This window comes from Netta rufina, assembly GCF_964035555.1.
Source record: "Netta rufina genome assembly, chromosome: 1".
Lineage (NCBI taxonomy): Eukaryota > Metazoa > Chordata > Aves > Anseriformes > Anatidae > Netta > Netta rufina.
The window spans coordinates 191721751-191738347 of record NC_140123.1 but is presented as its reverse complement, the minus strand read 5'-3'; the positions used below and the strand labels follow the sequence as shown (position 1 = coordinate 191738347).

General features: G+C 42.0%; 1 protein-coding gene across 3 annotated transcripts in view; it reads right to left on the bottom strand.

The window, feature by feature from the left end:
• Positions 1-16597, bottom strand: part of LRRK2 (leucine rich repeat kinase 2) — a 77160-nt gene that overhangs the window by 19366 nt on the left and 41197 nt on the right. For all 3 annotated transcript variants that reach the window (XM_084303506.1, XM_084303507.1, XM_084303508.1), the window contains 7 exons: positions 14402-14588; positions 13810-13991; positions 13257-13486; positions 12073-12200; positions 10638-10856; positions 1014-1215; positions 570-658 (listed from right to left, as the gene is read on the bottom strand). In XM_084303506.1, coding sequence (XP_084159632.1) covers positions 570-658; positions 1014-1215; positions 10638-10856; positions 12073-12200; positions 13257-13486; positions 13810-13991; positions 14402-14588 — 1237 coding nt within the window. The remainder of the gene's footprint in view (positions 1-569; positions 659-1013; positions 1216-10637; positions 10857-12072; positions 12201-13256; positions 13487-13809; positions 13992-14401; positions 14589-16597) is intronic.

Sequence of the window (16597 nt, the reverse complement as noted above, 5' to 3'; positions counted from 1 at the left end):
ACCAAACACTTCCATAATGCTAGCTAGCAAGAAGAGAGCAGTGAAAACATGTAACCTGTCCAAGACATTAGTTTGCCACACATTCTTCAGTAGCTTCCACTGTTTCATCTTCTATGGAAAATTATTCTGTAAGTTAATTTGTGAAAATGTTGTCTGAAAAGAACCTATGAGCACAGTGATTTTTCAGATCAGCACATGACACATGCAGACTGGCACAGAAGAAAGACCTTTCCAGGTCTTTTCTCACTCTTACTCGCATCAGGTTTGTATGCTCAAACTTACTTTGCCATCCCATTTCTTCTACTGAATGAAAGGTAAAGTTTCAAAGGTTAGCTTATATGAATATATATCAAAAAGTCTGAAAATGTTTCTCAATTATGGAACAACTGAAACAGACATTTGTCTAGAATGCAAAAACAGAAAGAGCCAGGTCAACCAACCTGGGCCCTGAGAAAATACTAGATCACAAAACTCTAAATAACTTGTGAAAAAGAATCAGTTGTTACAGTTGTTTGGAACAGGGGAAAAAGTTTCATGAATGTAGATGCAGAAAGTAATCAGAGACTAACCTGTGCCATGATTTTACACAGCCACTTAGGATCTACAAAATAGAGATCTCTGAGCTGTAGTGCTGGGTCTTGAAAATGAAGCAGTACACCTGCATGGAGAACACTACAATTAGCAACGTATTCTTCAAGCTCTGTATTAAACAAACTATACACCCCACTCTGGGCTGTCTTCCTTATGTAACTTGATATAAGCAATTTGAGTAACAACTACAGTTATTGATTTTATGTCAGTAAGTCAGGACGTGAATTGTTACAGCAGTGATCCTTTATATCATGAAATTCCTTTATGAAATAAATATCTGGATTATCAAACTGTAGTATCGCCCAAGGTTAGCATTTCAGCTCCACAAAAACTTTGTCTGAAATTTAAAAATCCATGCAAGTCCTGTCTGCTGCAGATGTGCAACAAAATGCTAACAACATACATTAAAGGTAGTATCTTACCTGATTCATTCAGAAAGTGAATCGCATGAGGGAGTTCATTTTCATCCAATTGCAACTGGCTTTCTTGTACCAGTTCTAGTAATCGTTTCTGGTCAATCACAGGAAATTCAACGGGGACGTTTTTACGTTCCAGCAAAATTCTCTTCTCTAGCTCCAAATAGCTGTCAGGAATTAGCTGACCCACCACAGGCTGATCTCGGATCTGTATAGTTAGGGATGATAGTATAAAATATATTAATCTATTCATGTGAAGTGCAAACAATAATGCAACTAGGATGTAAGATGGGTATAACCACTCAATAGTAATGGCAATAAGGAACAAGAACACTCATTTATTGTATAACATGGCTTCTGAAATGTCGATGGGACTAATTCTTTCAGAACTAAAGTTTGCATGTTTTTCTATAAATTAATACTCATAAAAGAGAATATTTCCATATTATATGCGTGTACATCTACAGAAAAATACAAAATGACATCTGAGAAGTACAAAGAGAAGCTTTGATTTGAAGTAAAAGGAAAATGTTCACTATATGAACAGATGATGCCACACGCCTCAGGTTAACAGAGAACAATAAGTAAATAAAAGAATAAATTTTAAAAAATGCTCCTTGTAATCTGTAATGTCCAGATATCATTAGACAAGCTATGGAGAAAAGGGTAGTAGCTCAAGTAAGACTCCACAGTCAACTGGTAGTGCTAGTCAGTGGATGAGAGGAGGGGAAGGAATAATTCTAGCAGAGCTAGTGAGACTTAATGGAAACACAGCCAGGAGCTTTGTCCCTGTTTCCTGTAGACTGAGTTTCTTCCTGGAGACATGTTTTGACCTTCGGTACTGGCTAGCAACCAGTCAGATTTGTCGTTCTCCACTGAGGAGGCTGAGCTAGCCATTTTGTGGAGGAAATGGGAAATGATTTTCCCAACATTTCTAAATTGGCTTCTGTCCTGGTTTCAGTTAGCACAGAATTAATTTTCTTCCTAGTAGCTGGTGGAATGCTGTGTTTTGGCTTAGAATGAGAAGAGTGCTGATAACACCCCGATGCTTTAATTGTTGCAGAGCAGTGCTTATACTAAGCCAAGGACATCTCAGCCTTTGCTCTGTCCTGCCAACGGGCAGGCTGGGGGGTGCAGTAAGAGCTGGGAGGGGACAGACCCAGGACAGGTGACCCAAACTAGCCAAAGGGGTATTCCATACCATCTGACGTCATGCTAAACAATATATAGGGGTGGCTAGCCGGGGGGAGGGGGCCGGACTGCTCGGGGTTAGGCTGGGCATCGGTCAGCGGGTGGTGAGCAATTGCATTGTGCATCACTTGTTTGTACATACTATTATTACTTTCGTATTATCCCCATTGTATCATCATTATTATTATTGTTATTATTATTTTTGTTATTTATTTTTTTTTTTTCCTGTCTTATTAAACTGTCTTTATCTCAACTCACGGGCTTCACTTTCCATTTCTCTCCCCCGTCCCAGAGAGGGAGGGGGGAGGGTGAGCGAACGGCTGCGTGGTGTTTAGCTGCCGGTCGGGTTAAACCACGACAGTCTTTTTGGCGCCCAACGTGGGGCCCGAAAGGTTGAGATAACGGCAGATCTGATCAGAGTGTGTTAAACTAAAATTGGTGTAAGGATTAGACCTGCTTAATAGTCACTTGTCATGATGCTGATTGCTTTAATCACAACTCTGCTGCGCCTGTTTTCCAAATTGAGTATTATAGTACATTATTTTCCGTATTTGCTCTCTGTAGTGTTGTTTCTCCTCTCCGGGCCCTGGTTTCAGACCATTATGGTACTAAGTGTTATAGCAATGGCTTATGAGACGATAAGATATCTGGTCATGACTCTAACTTGGTATTTATACTCAGTAACATCGTGGACTCTGTACTTTGGAAACAGCATCTTGGGAACTATTAGCAATTATACCTATTGTTTTTCTCCATTAGAGAGTCAATCTGTGGAGGGGAAAGGGGAGGATATTTTTCCTTACTTGCTTACTCTCCCTTTCTCCTTCACCACCCCTGTATCCTCCTGGGTCACTCTGCCTTCCTCCTTCACCACCCTCTTATCCCCTGAGCTTGTCACAATAGCTCTCCAAGATATTGAATATTTCTGGAATACTCAGAATACCATAGTCTTGTTGTTCTGCCTCATGAATGCACTTCAGATTCTGCTTAAAGTTAAACAACTACTTATGAAGCTCATCCGGAGATCTGCCCGGAGGCAGTATAGTTGTGGGTGGCAGGGAGTATGGGTGGATATGGGCAGGCATCTAGAGCAGTTGGCACCCCCAGTGTGTTGGAAATTCACCCCTGAACAATGGCAAAATCCTCAAAAACTGGCAGAATGCTTGAAAAAAAGGTGTAATGATTCTGGCAGTTCCAAAGTAACACAAATCATTGTAACGTGCTGGGGCCTGGCTCATGCCTATCGAGCTGCCATTGATACTGCTGTCAACTTAGTGACAGACCCTGCGGCCACTCCAAACCCTGTGACAGATCCAACGGCCACTGTGACCCCTACGGTGGATTCTGCAGCCGCTCCAGTCCCAGCTCCTGCAGCCGCTCCAGTCCCAGCTCCTGCAGCCGCTCCAGTCCCAGCTCCTGCAGCCGCTCCAGCTCCAGCTCCTGCAGCCGCTCCAGTCCCAGCTCCTGAAGCCGCTCCAGCTCCAGCTCCTGCAGCTGCTCCAGTCCCAGTTCCTGCAGTCGCTCCAGTTCCAGCTCCGGCCGCTACTCCAGTCCCAGTTCCTGCAACTGCTCCAGTCCCAGCTCCTGAAGCCGCTCCAGCTCCAGCTCCTGAAGCCGCTCCAGCTCCAGCTCCTACTGCTGCTCCAGTCCCAGCTCCTGCAACTGCTCCAGCTCCAGCTCCAGCTCCTGTAGCCGCTACAGCTCCGGTTCCTGCAACTGCTCCAGCTCCTGTAGCCGCTCCAGCTCCTGTGGCCGTGTCAGAGAAACGAGCTGTAGCAGTGCAAGTTGACCCTGCAGAGGGCATTCCAACCCCTGTGGCAGACCCTGTAACAAAGTCAGAGAAACGAGCAGTAGCAGTGCAAGCTGCCCCTGTAGAGAAGGTGAAAATATGGTACAGAAATTCAAGTCGTTTAGAACGCAGAGAGTCTTCTGCCAATCCAGGTAAGGCTTCTGCCAAAACTAAGTATAGAGATGACGAAGATGATGACGACGCTGGGCCGTCAAGGATTCAGGAGGAGGAAGATGAGGATGCCGAAAGAGCAACAGTAACTACCCGAAGCCTAAACGAGCGCGAGCTACGAGATGTGCGAAAAGATTTTGGTCGCTGTATAGGTGAGCAGCTTGTCACCTGGCTGCTCCGGTGCTGGGACTCTGGAGCCAATTGTGTGGAATTAGACGGCAGGGAAGCCAAGCGGCTGGGATCCCTTGCTCGAGACGCCGGCATTGACAAAGCAATTGCAGATGGAGCACGACCCACCAGCCTCTGGAGGCGTCTCCTCTCAGCTGTGAGGGAAAGGTATCCCTTCAAGGAAGATATTTTATGTCTACCAGGCAAGTGGACCACTATGGAGAAGGGAATCCAGTACCTGAGGGAATTAGCCGTACGGGAAGTGATTTATGAGGATCCAGACCTCAATCAAACATCCACAGATCCAGATGAAGTCAAGTGTACACGACCCATGTGGCGGAAGTTTGTACGGAGTGCACCATCATCATATGCCAGCTCATTGGCAATAATGGCCTGGAAAGAGGATGAGGAACCCACAGTGGGTGAAGCGGCTAAACAACTCCGGCAGTACGAAGAAAGTCTCTCCTCTTCCTTACAGGCCTGCGTCTCAGCTGTGGAGAAACTTTCTGAAAAGGTTCACCAACTTGAAGAGAATCTATTGTCCTCCCCACCTGAACCAACCAGTGCCCACCGACCAAAGGAGAACACTTGGGAGAAACTTTCTGAAAAGGTTCACCAACTTGAAGAGAGACTATTCTCCTTCGCACCTGTACAAAGCAGTGTCTCAGCTGTCAGGGGTAGGCGTTCACCCACACAAGGAAGACGATATGGTGGGTACTCACCCCGTGCCACCCTGTGGTTTTACTTACGAGACCATGGAGAGGACATGAGAAAGTGGGATGGAAAATCTACCGCGACCCTAGAGGCACGGGTACGTGAGTTGCAAAAGAAAACAATCAGGAAAAAGGGATTCTCCGAAAAGTTTGCTGCTCCAACTTCCAGCAGACAGTCCTTCAAACACAGAAACGAGGAAGATTCTGACCAGGATTAGGGGGGCCCTGCCTCCAGCCAGGGGGAGGAAAGGGACAATCGAGTTTATTGGACTGTGTGGATTCGATGGCCTGGCACATCACGCGCACAGAAGTATAAGGCTTTAGTAGACACCGGTGCACAATGTACTGTAATGCCATCGAGCTATAAAGGACCAGAGCCCATCTATATTTGTGGAGTGACAGGGGGATCTCAGCAGTTGACTGTATTGGAGGCTGAAGTGAGTCTGACTGGGAATGAGTGGGAAAAGCACCGCATTGTGACTGGTCCGGATGCTCCATGTATCCTTGGCATAGACTATCTTAGAAGAGGATACTGCAAGGACCCAAAAGGGTTCCGGTGGGCTTTTGGTATTGCTGCCTTAGAGACAGAGGGCATTAAACAATTATCTACCTTGCCTGGTCTCTCAGAGGACCCCTCTGTTGTGGGGTTGCTGAGGGTCGAAGAACAGCAAGTGCCAATTGCTACCACAACTGTGCACCGGCGGCAATATCGCACCAACCGAGACTCCCTGATTCCCATCCATAAGCTAATTCGTCAATTGGAGAGCCAAGGAGTGATCAGCAAGACTCATTCACCTTTCAATAGTCCCATATGGCCAGTGCGAAAGTCTAATGGCGAGTGGAGACTAACAGTGGACTATCGCGGCTTGAACGAAGTCACGCCACCACTGAGTGCTGCAGTGCCGGACATGCTGGAACTTCAGTACGAACTTGAATCGAAGGCAGCCAAGTGGTACGCCACAATTGATATCGCTAATGCATTTTTCTCCATCCCTCTAGCAGCAGAGTGCAGGCCACAATTTGCCTTCACTTGGAGGGGAGTCCAATATACTTGGAATAGGCTGCCCCAGGGGTGGAAACACAGCCCTACCATTTGCCATGGGCTGATCCAGTCTGCACTAGAGCAGGGGGAAGCTCCTGAACACCTGCAGTACATCGATGACATTATTGTGTGGGGTGACACAGCAGAGGAAGTTTTCGAGAAAGGGAAGAAAATAGTCCAAATCCTTCTGAAAGCCGGTTTTGCCATAAAACAAAATAAAGTCAAAGGACCTGCACGGGAGATCCAGTTTTTAGGAATAAAATGGCAAGATGGACGTCGCCAAATCCCAATGGATGTGATCAACAAAATAACAGCTATGTCTCCACCAACTAACAAAAAAGAAACACAGACTTTCCTAGGTGTTGTGGGGTTTTGGAGAATGCACATCCCAAATTACAGTCTGATTGTAAACCCACTCTACCAAGTAACTCGCAAGAAGAATGAGTTTGAATGGGGCCCTGAACAACGACAAGCCTTTGAACAAATCAAGCAGGAAATAGTCCATGCAGTAGCCCTTGGGCCAGTTCGAACAGGACCAGATGTAAAGAATGTGCTCTACACTGCAGCCGGGGAGAACGGCCCCACCTGGAGCCTCTGGCAGAAAGAACCTGGGGAAACTCGAGGTCGGCCTCTGGGGTTTTGGAGTCGGGGATACAGAGGATCTGAGGCCCGCTATACTCCAACTGAAAAGGAGATATTGGCAGCATATGAAGGAGTTCGATCTGCTTCGGAGGTGGTCGGTACTGAAGCGCAGCTCCTCCTAGCACCCCGATTACCGGTACTAGGCTGGATGTTCAAGGGAAGGGTCCCCTCTACGCATCATGCAACTGATGCTACATGGAGCAAGTGGGTTGCACTGATTACTCAGCGGGCTCGAATAGGAAACCCCAGTCGCCCAGGAATATTGGAAGTGATCATGGACTGGCCAGAAGGCAAATACTTTGGGATATCATCAGAGGAGGAGGTGGGTCGTGCTGAAGAAGCCCCACTGTACAACCAGTTGCCAGAGAATGAAAAGAAATATGCCCTGTTCACTGATGGGTCCTGTCGTATTGTGGGGAAGCATCGGAGATGGAAGGCTGCTGTATGGAGTCCTACGCGACGAGTTGCAGAAGCTGCTGAGGGAGAAGGTGAATCGAGTCAGTTTGCAGAAGTGAAAGCCATTCAGCTGGCTTTAGACATTGCTGAACGAGAAAAATGGCCAGTTCTCTATCTCTACACCGATTCATGGATGGTAGCAAATGCCCTGTGGGGATGGTTACAGCAATGGAAGCAAAACAACTGGCAGCGTAGGGGCAAACCTATCTGGGCTGCTGCATTGTGGCAAGATATTGCTGCTCGGGTAGAGAACCTGGCTGTGAAAGTACGCCACGTAGATGCTCATGTGCCCAAGAATCGGGCTACTGAAGAACATCAAAACAACCAGCAGGTGGATCAGGCTGCTAAGATTGAAGTAGCTCAGGTGGACCTGGATTGGCAGCATAAAGGTGAATTATTTATAGCCCGATGGGCCCATGACACCTCAGGCCATCAAGGTAGAGATGCAACATACAGATGGGCTCGTGATCGAGGGGTGGACTTGACCATGGACGCTATAGCACAGGTTATTCATGACTGTGAAACATGTGCTGCAATCAAGCAAGCCAAACGGTCAAAGCCTCTTTGGTATGGAGGACGATGGCTGAAATATAAATATGGAGAGGCCTGGCAGATTGATTACATCACACTCCCTCAAACTCGCAATGGCAAGCGCCACGTACTTACAATGGTGGAAGCAACCACCGGATGGCTGGAAACATATCCTGTGCCTCATGCTACCGCCCGGAACACCATCCTGGGCCTTGAAAAGCAAGTCCTATGGCGACATGGCACCCCAGAAAGAATAGAATCAGACAATGGGACTCACTTCCGAAACAACCTTATAGACACTTGGGCCAAAGAACATGGTATTGAATGGGTGTATCACATCCCCTATCATGCACCAGCCTCCGGGAAAGTTGAACGATACAATGGCCTGTTAAAGACTACCTTGAAAGCAATGGGCGCTGGGACGTTCAAAAACTGGGATACGCATTTGGCAAAGGCCACCTGGTTAGTCAATACTAGGGGATCTACCAACCGAGCTGGACCTGCCCAATCAAACCTGTTACGTACTGTAGATGGGGATAAAGTTCCTGTAGTGCATGTAAAAAATATGCTGGGTAAAACAGTCTGGGCTACTCCTGCCTCAGGAAAAGGCAAACCTATTCGTGGAATTGTTTTCGCTCAGGGACCTGGATATACTTGGTGGGTGATGCAAAAGAACGGAGAGGTCCGGTGTGTACCTCAAGGAGATTTAATACTAGGTGAGAATAGCCCATGAACTGAATTGCACCATGTTAAATAGTATATTATACTGTATGTTATCACTACCATGATTACTATAGGTGACTAATTAGAATGTATGGAAAAGAGGGTAACCTGAGCATGACATAAATGGTATGGAATAAGGGGTGGATAGATGTCCTGGTTTCAGTTAGCACAGAATTAATTTTCTTCCTAGTAGCTGGTGGAATGCTGTGTTTTGGCTTAGAATGAGAAGAGTGCTGATAACACCCCGATGCTTTAATTGTTGCAGAGCAGTGCTTATACTAAGCCAAGGACATCTCAGCCTTTGCTCTGTCCTGCCAACGGGCAGGCTGGGGGGTGCAGTAAGAGCTGGGAGGGGACAGACCCAGGACAGGTGACCCAAACTAGCCAAAGGGGTATTCCATACCATCTGACGTCATGCTAAACAATATATAGGGGTGGCTAGCCGGGGGGAGGGGGCCGGACTGCTCGGGGTTAGGCTGGGCATCGGTCAGCGGGTGGTGAGCAATTGCATTGTGCATCACTTGTTTGTACATACTATTATTACTTTCGTATTATCCCCATTGTATCATCATTATTATTATTGTTATTATTATTTTTGTTATTTATTTTTTTTTTTTCCTGTCTTATTAAACTGTCTTTATCTCAACTCACGGGCTTCACTTTCCATTTCTCTCCCCCGTCCCAGAGAGGGAGGGGGGAGGGTGAGCGAACGGCTGCGTGGTGTTTAGCTGCCGGTCGGGTTAAACCACGACAGCTTCTCAAGTTTCTCCAAGAAGATAAATACCAATGCACTGTGGTATTTTTATTTGTCAAAAATGTAATCACTACCTTGTTTAAGTTCAAAGACTCAGAGCATTTGATGACCATGTTCAATACTTAATTCACTATGACTAACTTCTAAGCAGGTACCTTGTAACTCTCCTTTCACAAAGTGTCTGCATTATTTACGGAAACTATCTCCGTTCCTTCAGGCTACCTTACTTTTCTGTGTAAGTTCAAATACTGGTTTAAATCATAGTCGCAAGGGATGTGGGTGTTACAGGAACAATTTTTAGTTATCTAAGAGCAAAATGTTCTGAAAAAGCAGTATTTCTCCTGAGTGCTGAACACATATGGCGAGTACAAGAGTACATATACCTTTATAATGCCAGCTCTGTTCATGCCTATTGGATGTATTATAAACAAAATTAATTAAGGCCACCTCACTGCCACTTAGCACTGGTTAACTATCCCTTGAACTGTGGAATGAAGTTAGGCAGACCATGGATATGGCTGAGGGGGTGGTTTCTCAGAGAGAAAAAAGAGAAGTGTGCACTCTTCCCTTCCTTTGTAGCACAACAGTGTGAGGCGAGTCGTAAACACAGCATTTGCTTTTTAAGGTCATCAGAGCAGTAATTCAGAAGAAATTTTGACTATGCTGTGACTTACGGAGTTGTGACATTGACTTTAGTAGCATAAAACATCACCTTTTCCCTTCAACATCTTATGACACTGAATGCATGATCAATATTGCATAAATAGAAAAATAAAAGCAAATATATTCTTTCTGCTATACATTGGATTCTGTCTTGAGTGGACAAGCTCCATGTTTGGGCTAGTCTCTTTGCAGTTGTTCACACTTGGATGCTGTGGCCAAGTAGACAGCAGATGATGAGTGGTAGTGATGACTTTGGAGACAACAGAACTATCAGTACTCCAGTTCAGAAAGTCTTACTTACTGGATAGCGAGACTATCCAGTTTAGGAAGATCATTCAGACCATTGTGTCTTCTTTTCCTGCTTTCACTCACTTTCCTCTTTCTAAGATTAGTATCACACAATGTAAAATGAAATCAGTAAATGGAGAATTAGTGGGCTTTCAGAAATTACAAAATCTCATTTCTTGATCTCAAACCAACAAAAACGGGCGGTTTTTGACCAGATTTCTTCATACAAAAAAAGAACAGCCTATTTTAAATTAAATATTCTGTGTATGATATTAGTGTTTGAAAATTAAACTTAGCTGAGTTTTTTACTAAGTTGATTTTTTGATAGAAAAAGAAACGAATACAAAACTGGTGACTCGTTCTGTCTAATGCTTTAGAGAAGTCACAATGAGTATACTATCAAACTAAAAACGTAATTATGTGTTTAAAAACATTTCAAAATACATTTACTTCACTAAAATTAGGATGTTTTCAATGTTACAAACTGTATGCAGCTTACTTTGAAGTGAAGACTCTCCTTTATTATGATTTTCCGAAGTCTGATAATGGAATCCGATTCTTCTGTAGCATTCACAAAGTGGTAATTTTGGATAGCTGGGAAGCCTCGCTTATTTAACAGCTCTCTAGTAATTTTACTCATGCAGGCCTTATGTTGCTTTTCATCAGAAACATCTAAATGAGTGCCAACCAGAATGACGGGGGATGTTGAAGCTCGAGCCTGTCAGCAAGATCCATATAACCCATTAATTCAACAGTGAATGTTGATTTTATTTTACATGTGCATAAAATGTGAACAATTTAGTTAAAACAACCAATACAATGAAAAGAGCAACTGTTTCTTCCTCTTTCTTCTTAAATATACTTCTTTTAAGTACATTTGAGCAGTGGATAGATCTAAATCTGAAATACTACTTCAAGCCTTTGATATTCAGAGTAACTTTAAGCTGCAAACCCATCCAATAGTCTTGACTGGACAAGGCAATAAAAATGCATCAGCCTACAAACACGAAACATATTTTTTAACATAAAGACAGAAGTCTAAATCAAAACAGAAATCTAAACATTACGCTTTTTAAAGGAAGTAGTTTAGATCTGGATTTCATTCTTTGTAGATTAATAGTATCAGCAGTAACAGAGCCCAACAAAGAGGAAAAGCAAAGGGTACTATGTCAGTTGTCATAGGAACAGTGCATCAGTGGAACACCAGCAAGCACTGCATAGCAGAAGAGAATACATCAGAAATCAGCTTCAACAACACTTAACTGACCATAACCCTCTGTCCTGCACCACTGCTCAAGGTAAAAGGAGTAAAAAAAAAAAAAAAAAAAAGTTTAACAAACAGCATGTAAAATCTTGATGTGAGCCCAGATACGGCTAACTATCAGACTGAAAGCTGAAAGACAAGCCATGTTCAACATGGGGTGATTCCACCCTGGGCAAACAAAACACTTTCAGCAAAAGAAAAATCCACAGGCAGATTCTGAGACCAATTTCCCAATACAGTCCTGGGATCATTCCTATTAACAACAGGATGCTAAACATTAACTTATAAGCATGATTTCAAACCAACATCTAGTCAGTTTTAAATTAGTGAAATTCTGATCTGCCCAGAATTTACTATGGTGTGGACGAAAAAGCGTGCTTAACTCTTGTTATCCTTTAATAGCACCCCTTTCTTATTTTTATCAGTCAATATAAAATATCAATAGAACATGCACACTGTTCTGCATGTCAGTGAACCATTTCAATTGCATAATGGTGCTAATCTTTCATATCCGATTTATTATGTATTTCAGCTCATCTCATGTATCGTTTTATTTGCTGAAGAGCTTCTTTTTTATTCCCCTCTCTAAAAAACACTTGTGGTTAATTTGTGTTCAACAACAGACCCCTGAAAGTGGCAATCCATTCTGTACATATCTATGGCTTAATACCTTGATGTTAAAAAGCCACGGCTTCATAGCATCCACCTCTGCTTGTCCTTTGCTGAGATCATAAACAGCCAGATATAAAGCTCTTTGGGTCATAAAGTGAGGATGGGTACTGTAGAACTCTTCTTGTCCTAATGATAAAAAAATCCCACTGTTAGTACTTCTTTCATTGAGCAACTCAGATCACAAAAAGACAGCAGAACACTTATTCTCACATCACTAATCCACAAATGAAATTAACACTCACATAAAATTGTCTATATTGACAGGAAACCTGTAAGAACTATGCATTTTAAGTAGGTATTCTGTGGTATCTCACTGACTGAAGTATAGCGTTGAAACATGTAAGGTAGTTTTAAATCAAGAAGTGTAAGGAGATAAATACAGTTGCTGCAAACAGAACTTGAAAGGTCATGATTCTTTTAAAAATCCAATACTGAATATTCCTAATCACCAAAATTTTAACTCCTTTCTTCCATGCTCCTTCCCTTCTTTTTTCCTTTCTGTCCTTCTTCCCTCCCTTTCTCCCATCATTTCAGCAACTTCAAAACAGTCATGTTCACACGCTTAAGCACCTAAAATCTCAAGGTGTCTCAGCTAAAGCTGGACAATGAACGTGAATACTGCTCTGCGTATATACATTGTGATATAGATTCTATTAAGCTGATCAAAGACCAATGTTTAAAAATAACTTTTCTATAGTCTAAAACACCCCTAAGTTTTAGAACTGCTTCTGGAATCCCTAGACTTACAAAATTTTACCTTCTAAAGTCCCAAGTCTCTCCCTAAGTGCTTTGTTTTATGACCTTACAAAACCATGGTACTGTGCAGCCTAGAGAGGCCCAGACTGCAAAAGGGAAAAACAGAGTTAAGTGGAAGATGATTTTTCTGGTGATTAAAAGCAATTTCTTATTATTCTGAAATTACAGTTCTAGAGTGCAATGGCTGAAATGAATGATTAGACTGCATTTGGTGATGAAAAATTCCTGAAGCTTTACATTACATTTGAAGCATTTATGGCCAATTTGCAGAATTCACTGCCACTTCGGTGGCCACCTGACTCTTGGAATAAGTTTGTATGATTTTACTGTCTACAGCTTGAAATTTCACAGGCTGACTCTAAGAATAACCAATGCATTCATGTGTTAGAGAAGACAACAATAAAGGACAATTAGCTCTAAACATACCTCCGAAATCCCAGACATTTAATATAAGCTCTTTCTTCATTTTGCCTTTCCCTTGAATAATCCAGTCTTTCACATCAATGCCTACTGTAGCTTTTGGGCAACAAAATTCCGATCGTTTGCATTTCATTAGCTGTTGTAATAGTGTAGTTTTCCCACTACCCGTGTTTCCAACAATCATTAGCTTCATTCTGTTATAAGGAACCGCCTTCTTCAGTCGTTGCTGAAGAAATCTGGCATGAAATAAATTTGCAGAACTCACAGAAATGTGTAGTAAATTAAAACACCACCAGAACTCAAGACCAAGCAGAAATCTAAAACCATACAATTTATTGCATTGTTTATAGAAATGTCAAATTCAAGAAGCATTCAAATCATATTTTTATGACTATAATCTGTTTTATGTGTATGAGATAAAGCCTACCTTCAATAGAGAAGCATATCATATGGATGTCATACGACAAACCAGCACTTCTTTTCAAAAGGATATGTTGTTTTCTTACTGCTCACCACATATCCCAAGAAAACAAACCAAGAATATTAAAGGGCAACAAACCTGATAATGTCTCTGGCTTTGCATCCCACATGTTTGAAGTCAAAATTAAGATGGAGTCCTTCCAAAGGAAGATCCCAGATTTTGGATAGCCTTCCCATTTCATCTGGAAAGAATCTCAAATCGGGATTATAACTTACATCCAGAGAAGTCAAATTTTCTAGGAGGCCAATCTGAGGTGGAATCTAAAAAAAAATAAAAAAAATATCAATGGATGACTGAACATAAAAACATAATGTTATATGAACAAGAATACCATAAGTATTTAACAAAAGACAAAAGTAGGTGTAATTTTTACAGCTGTAGTTTTTTTTTTTTTTTTTTAATAAACAGATCTAATATCCTTCACTAATAGACAAAGAACCTCATAATGAATTAATTATAAAAATTGATTATATGTCACATTCCAGACAGAAAAGCTTAATAGAATATGGGGATTCTCCTTCACAGGAAATACTATTTCTAGTTATATACCATTTCACTAATAGAATTTTCAGTGATATGAGGCAGTGACATGAAAATCAATTGAACATTGAAAAACTGTATTCAGTTACAAAGTGAGTTAATTTTCTTTAGGCAGAGTCTTGTACTTTACCTCCTTTAACTTGTTGTGGGACAGGTGTAGCTTTTCTAGCCTAGACCACGCACATGCCTTTTCACTCAAGTCCAAGATGCCAATTTGATTATGATTAAATAACAGCTCCCTTAAGTTTAATGATTTCCAGTGCACTGGCCCCGGCAGGCTTATGATCTTGTTTTGGCTTAAATCTACTGATCGCAAACTAAAGACATGAATAAACAAAAGAGAAAAGTTAGAAAATGCAATAAATAAAACTGAGATTAACTAGAACAGTATGAATTTTCAATGAACAAACAGATTAGATATCAGAATGGACCGTTTCTATGGTCTGGAATCTAGATGGGAAGATAGAGAATTACTATCATGATCAAAAGTAATTAATATCAGAAAATAATAATACAAAAATACATATGATTAATACAGTATCATATGTTTTCAATGTAATTGCCAGTGAATGAATTTTCCTGGTCATGAAAATAAACATTCACATTATACTGTGCACATATGTTTCAGATAGTAAAAGAGAGAACCATAGAATGGTTTAGGTCAGAAGGGACCTTAAAGATCACCTAGTCTGAACCCTCCTGCCATGGGAACGGAGACTTTCTACTAGACCAGGTTGCCCAAAACCCCGTCCAGCCTAGCCTTGAACACCCCCAGGGATGGGCCATCCACAGCTTCTCTGGGCAGCCTGTGCCAGGGCCTCACCATCTCTGAGTAAAGAATTTCCTCCTAACATGTAATCCAAATCTCCCCTCTTTTAATTTAAAAACTATTCTGCCTAGTGCTATCAATATCTGTCCATGTGAAAAGTTGCTCTCCATCTTTTTTATAAGTCGTCTTCAAGTAGTAAAATGCCATAATGAAGTCTCTCTGGAGCTTTCTCCAGGCTGAACACCCCCAGCTCTCTCAGTCTGTTTTCATCAGACAGGTGCTCCAGTCCTCTGATTATCTTCATGGCCCACCTCTGGACCTATTCTAATTAAAGAGTTTAATTTAGTCAACTTAAGTAAGCATGTATATTGGGATAACATTACACTATTTCCTTTTTCTGTGATGTGCAGATGTGCATGGCTCTATTCAGATTAGTAGGAGACAGATAAATATGGTTCACACTCTTGTAGTGCATGTATTCTGTAATTCAATTGTAAACAGTACAGTCAATGTTCATTTAGCCTGCAGAAAAGAAGGCTTGGGAGACCTTTTCATGCTCTACATTTACCTTAAAGAAGGCTATATCAAGGTAGGGATTGGTCTCTTCTCCCAGGCTCCAAGTGATCGCCAGGTGATAAGATGAGAAGAAATGGGCTTAAGTTGCGCCAGGGGAGGTTTCGGTTAGATATTAGGAAAAATTCTTCACTTAGAGGGTTGTGTGGCATTGGCAAAGGCTGCCCGGGGAAGTGGTTGAGTCACCATCCCTGGAGGTCTTCAAAAAATGTGTAGATGTAGAGCTTAGGGATCTAGTTTGGTGGTAGATTTTGCATTGCTAGGTTAAAGGTTGGACTAGATGATCTCAGAGGTCTTTTCCAACCTAAATGATTCTGTGATACTATGATTTACACCCAGGCAACAGAGAATAGGATTAGGCTCAGGGTGCCAGTAACAGCTGAGTGCAGGACTACAGAGTACAACATTGAACTTATTAGAATAAATGTATTTTAAAAGTTAAGTGCAGTCTAACATACCAGTAATATACATATTCATGTGTTTTATAATTTTCAAAATATTAATTAAAAAAGTGTAATAGGGGAGCTTCTGGTATTATCAACATTCTAGAAACCACAATTCCATTTACAAACTATAGAGATTAGTTAACACAAGTAATCTGAACTGCTTTCTTTCTTGCTCCTAATTTAGGAGACTAACATCGATGATTCTGATACTTTACCCTTTTATCAGAATGTTTCTATGAATATATGCTTGTATATAAAAGTACATGCATAAATTATGTAGTTCAACTGTGTGTGTATTTAAGAACCATATAATAAAGAACATTTAATTTCTCTAAGTCATCTGTTGGACAAATATGCTGTTTATGTCATTGTGAAGCATGAACCATACAATAAATCCATGAAACTCCTTGTTGACTCATTAGGACTGGGAGTTGTGGAACCTGAAGGATGCATCTTTTTCACTCCATCCATTAAATCTGCTGTTGTGAATTCAAACATCAGCATGCTGACACAGTGTAACACCATATTAATAATGACA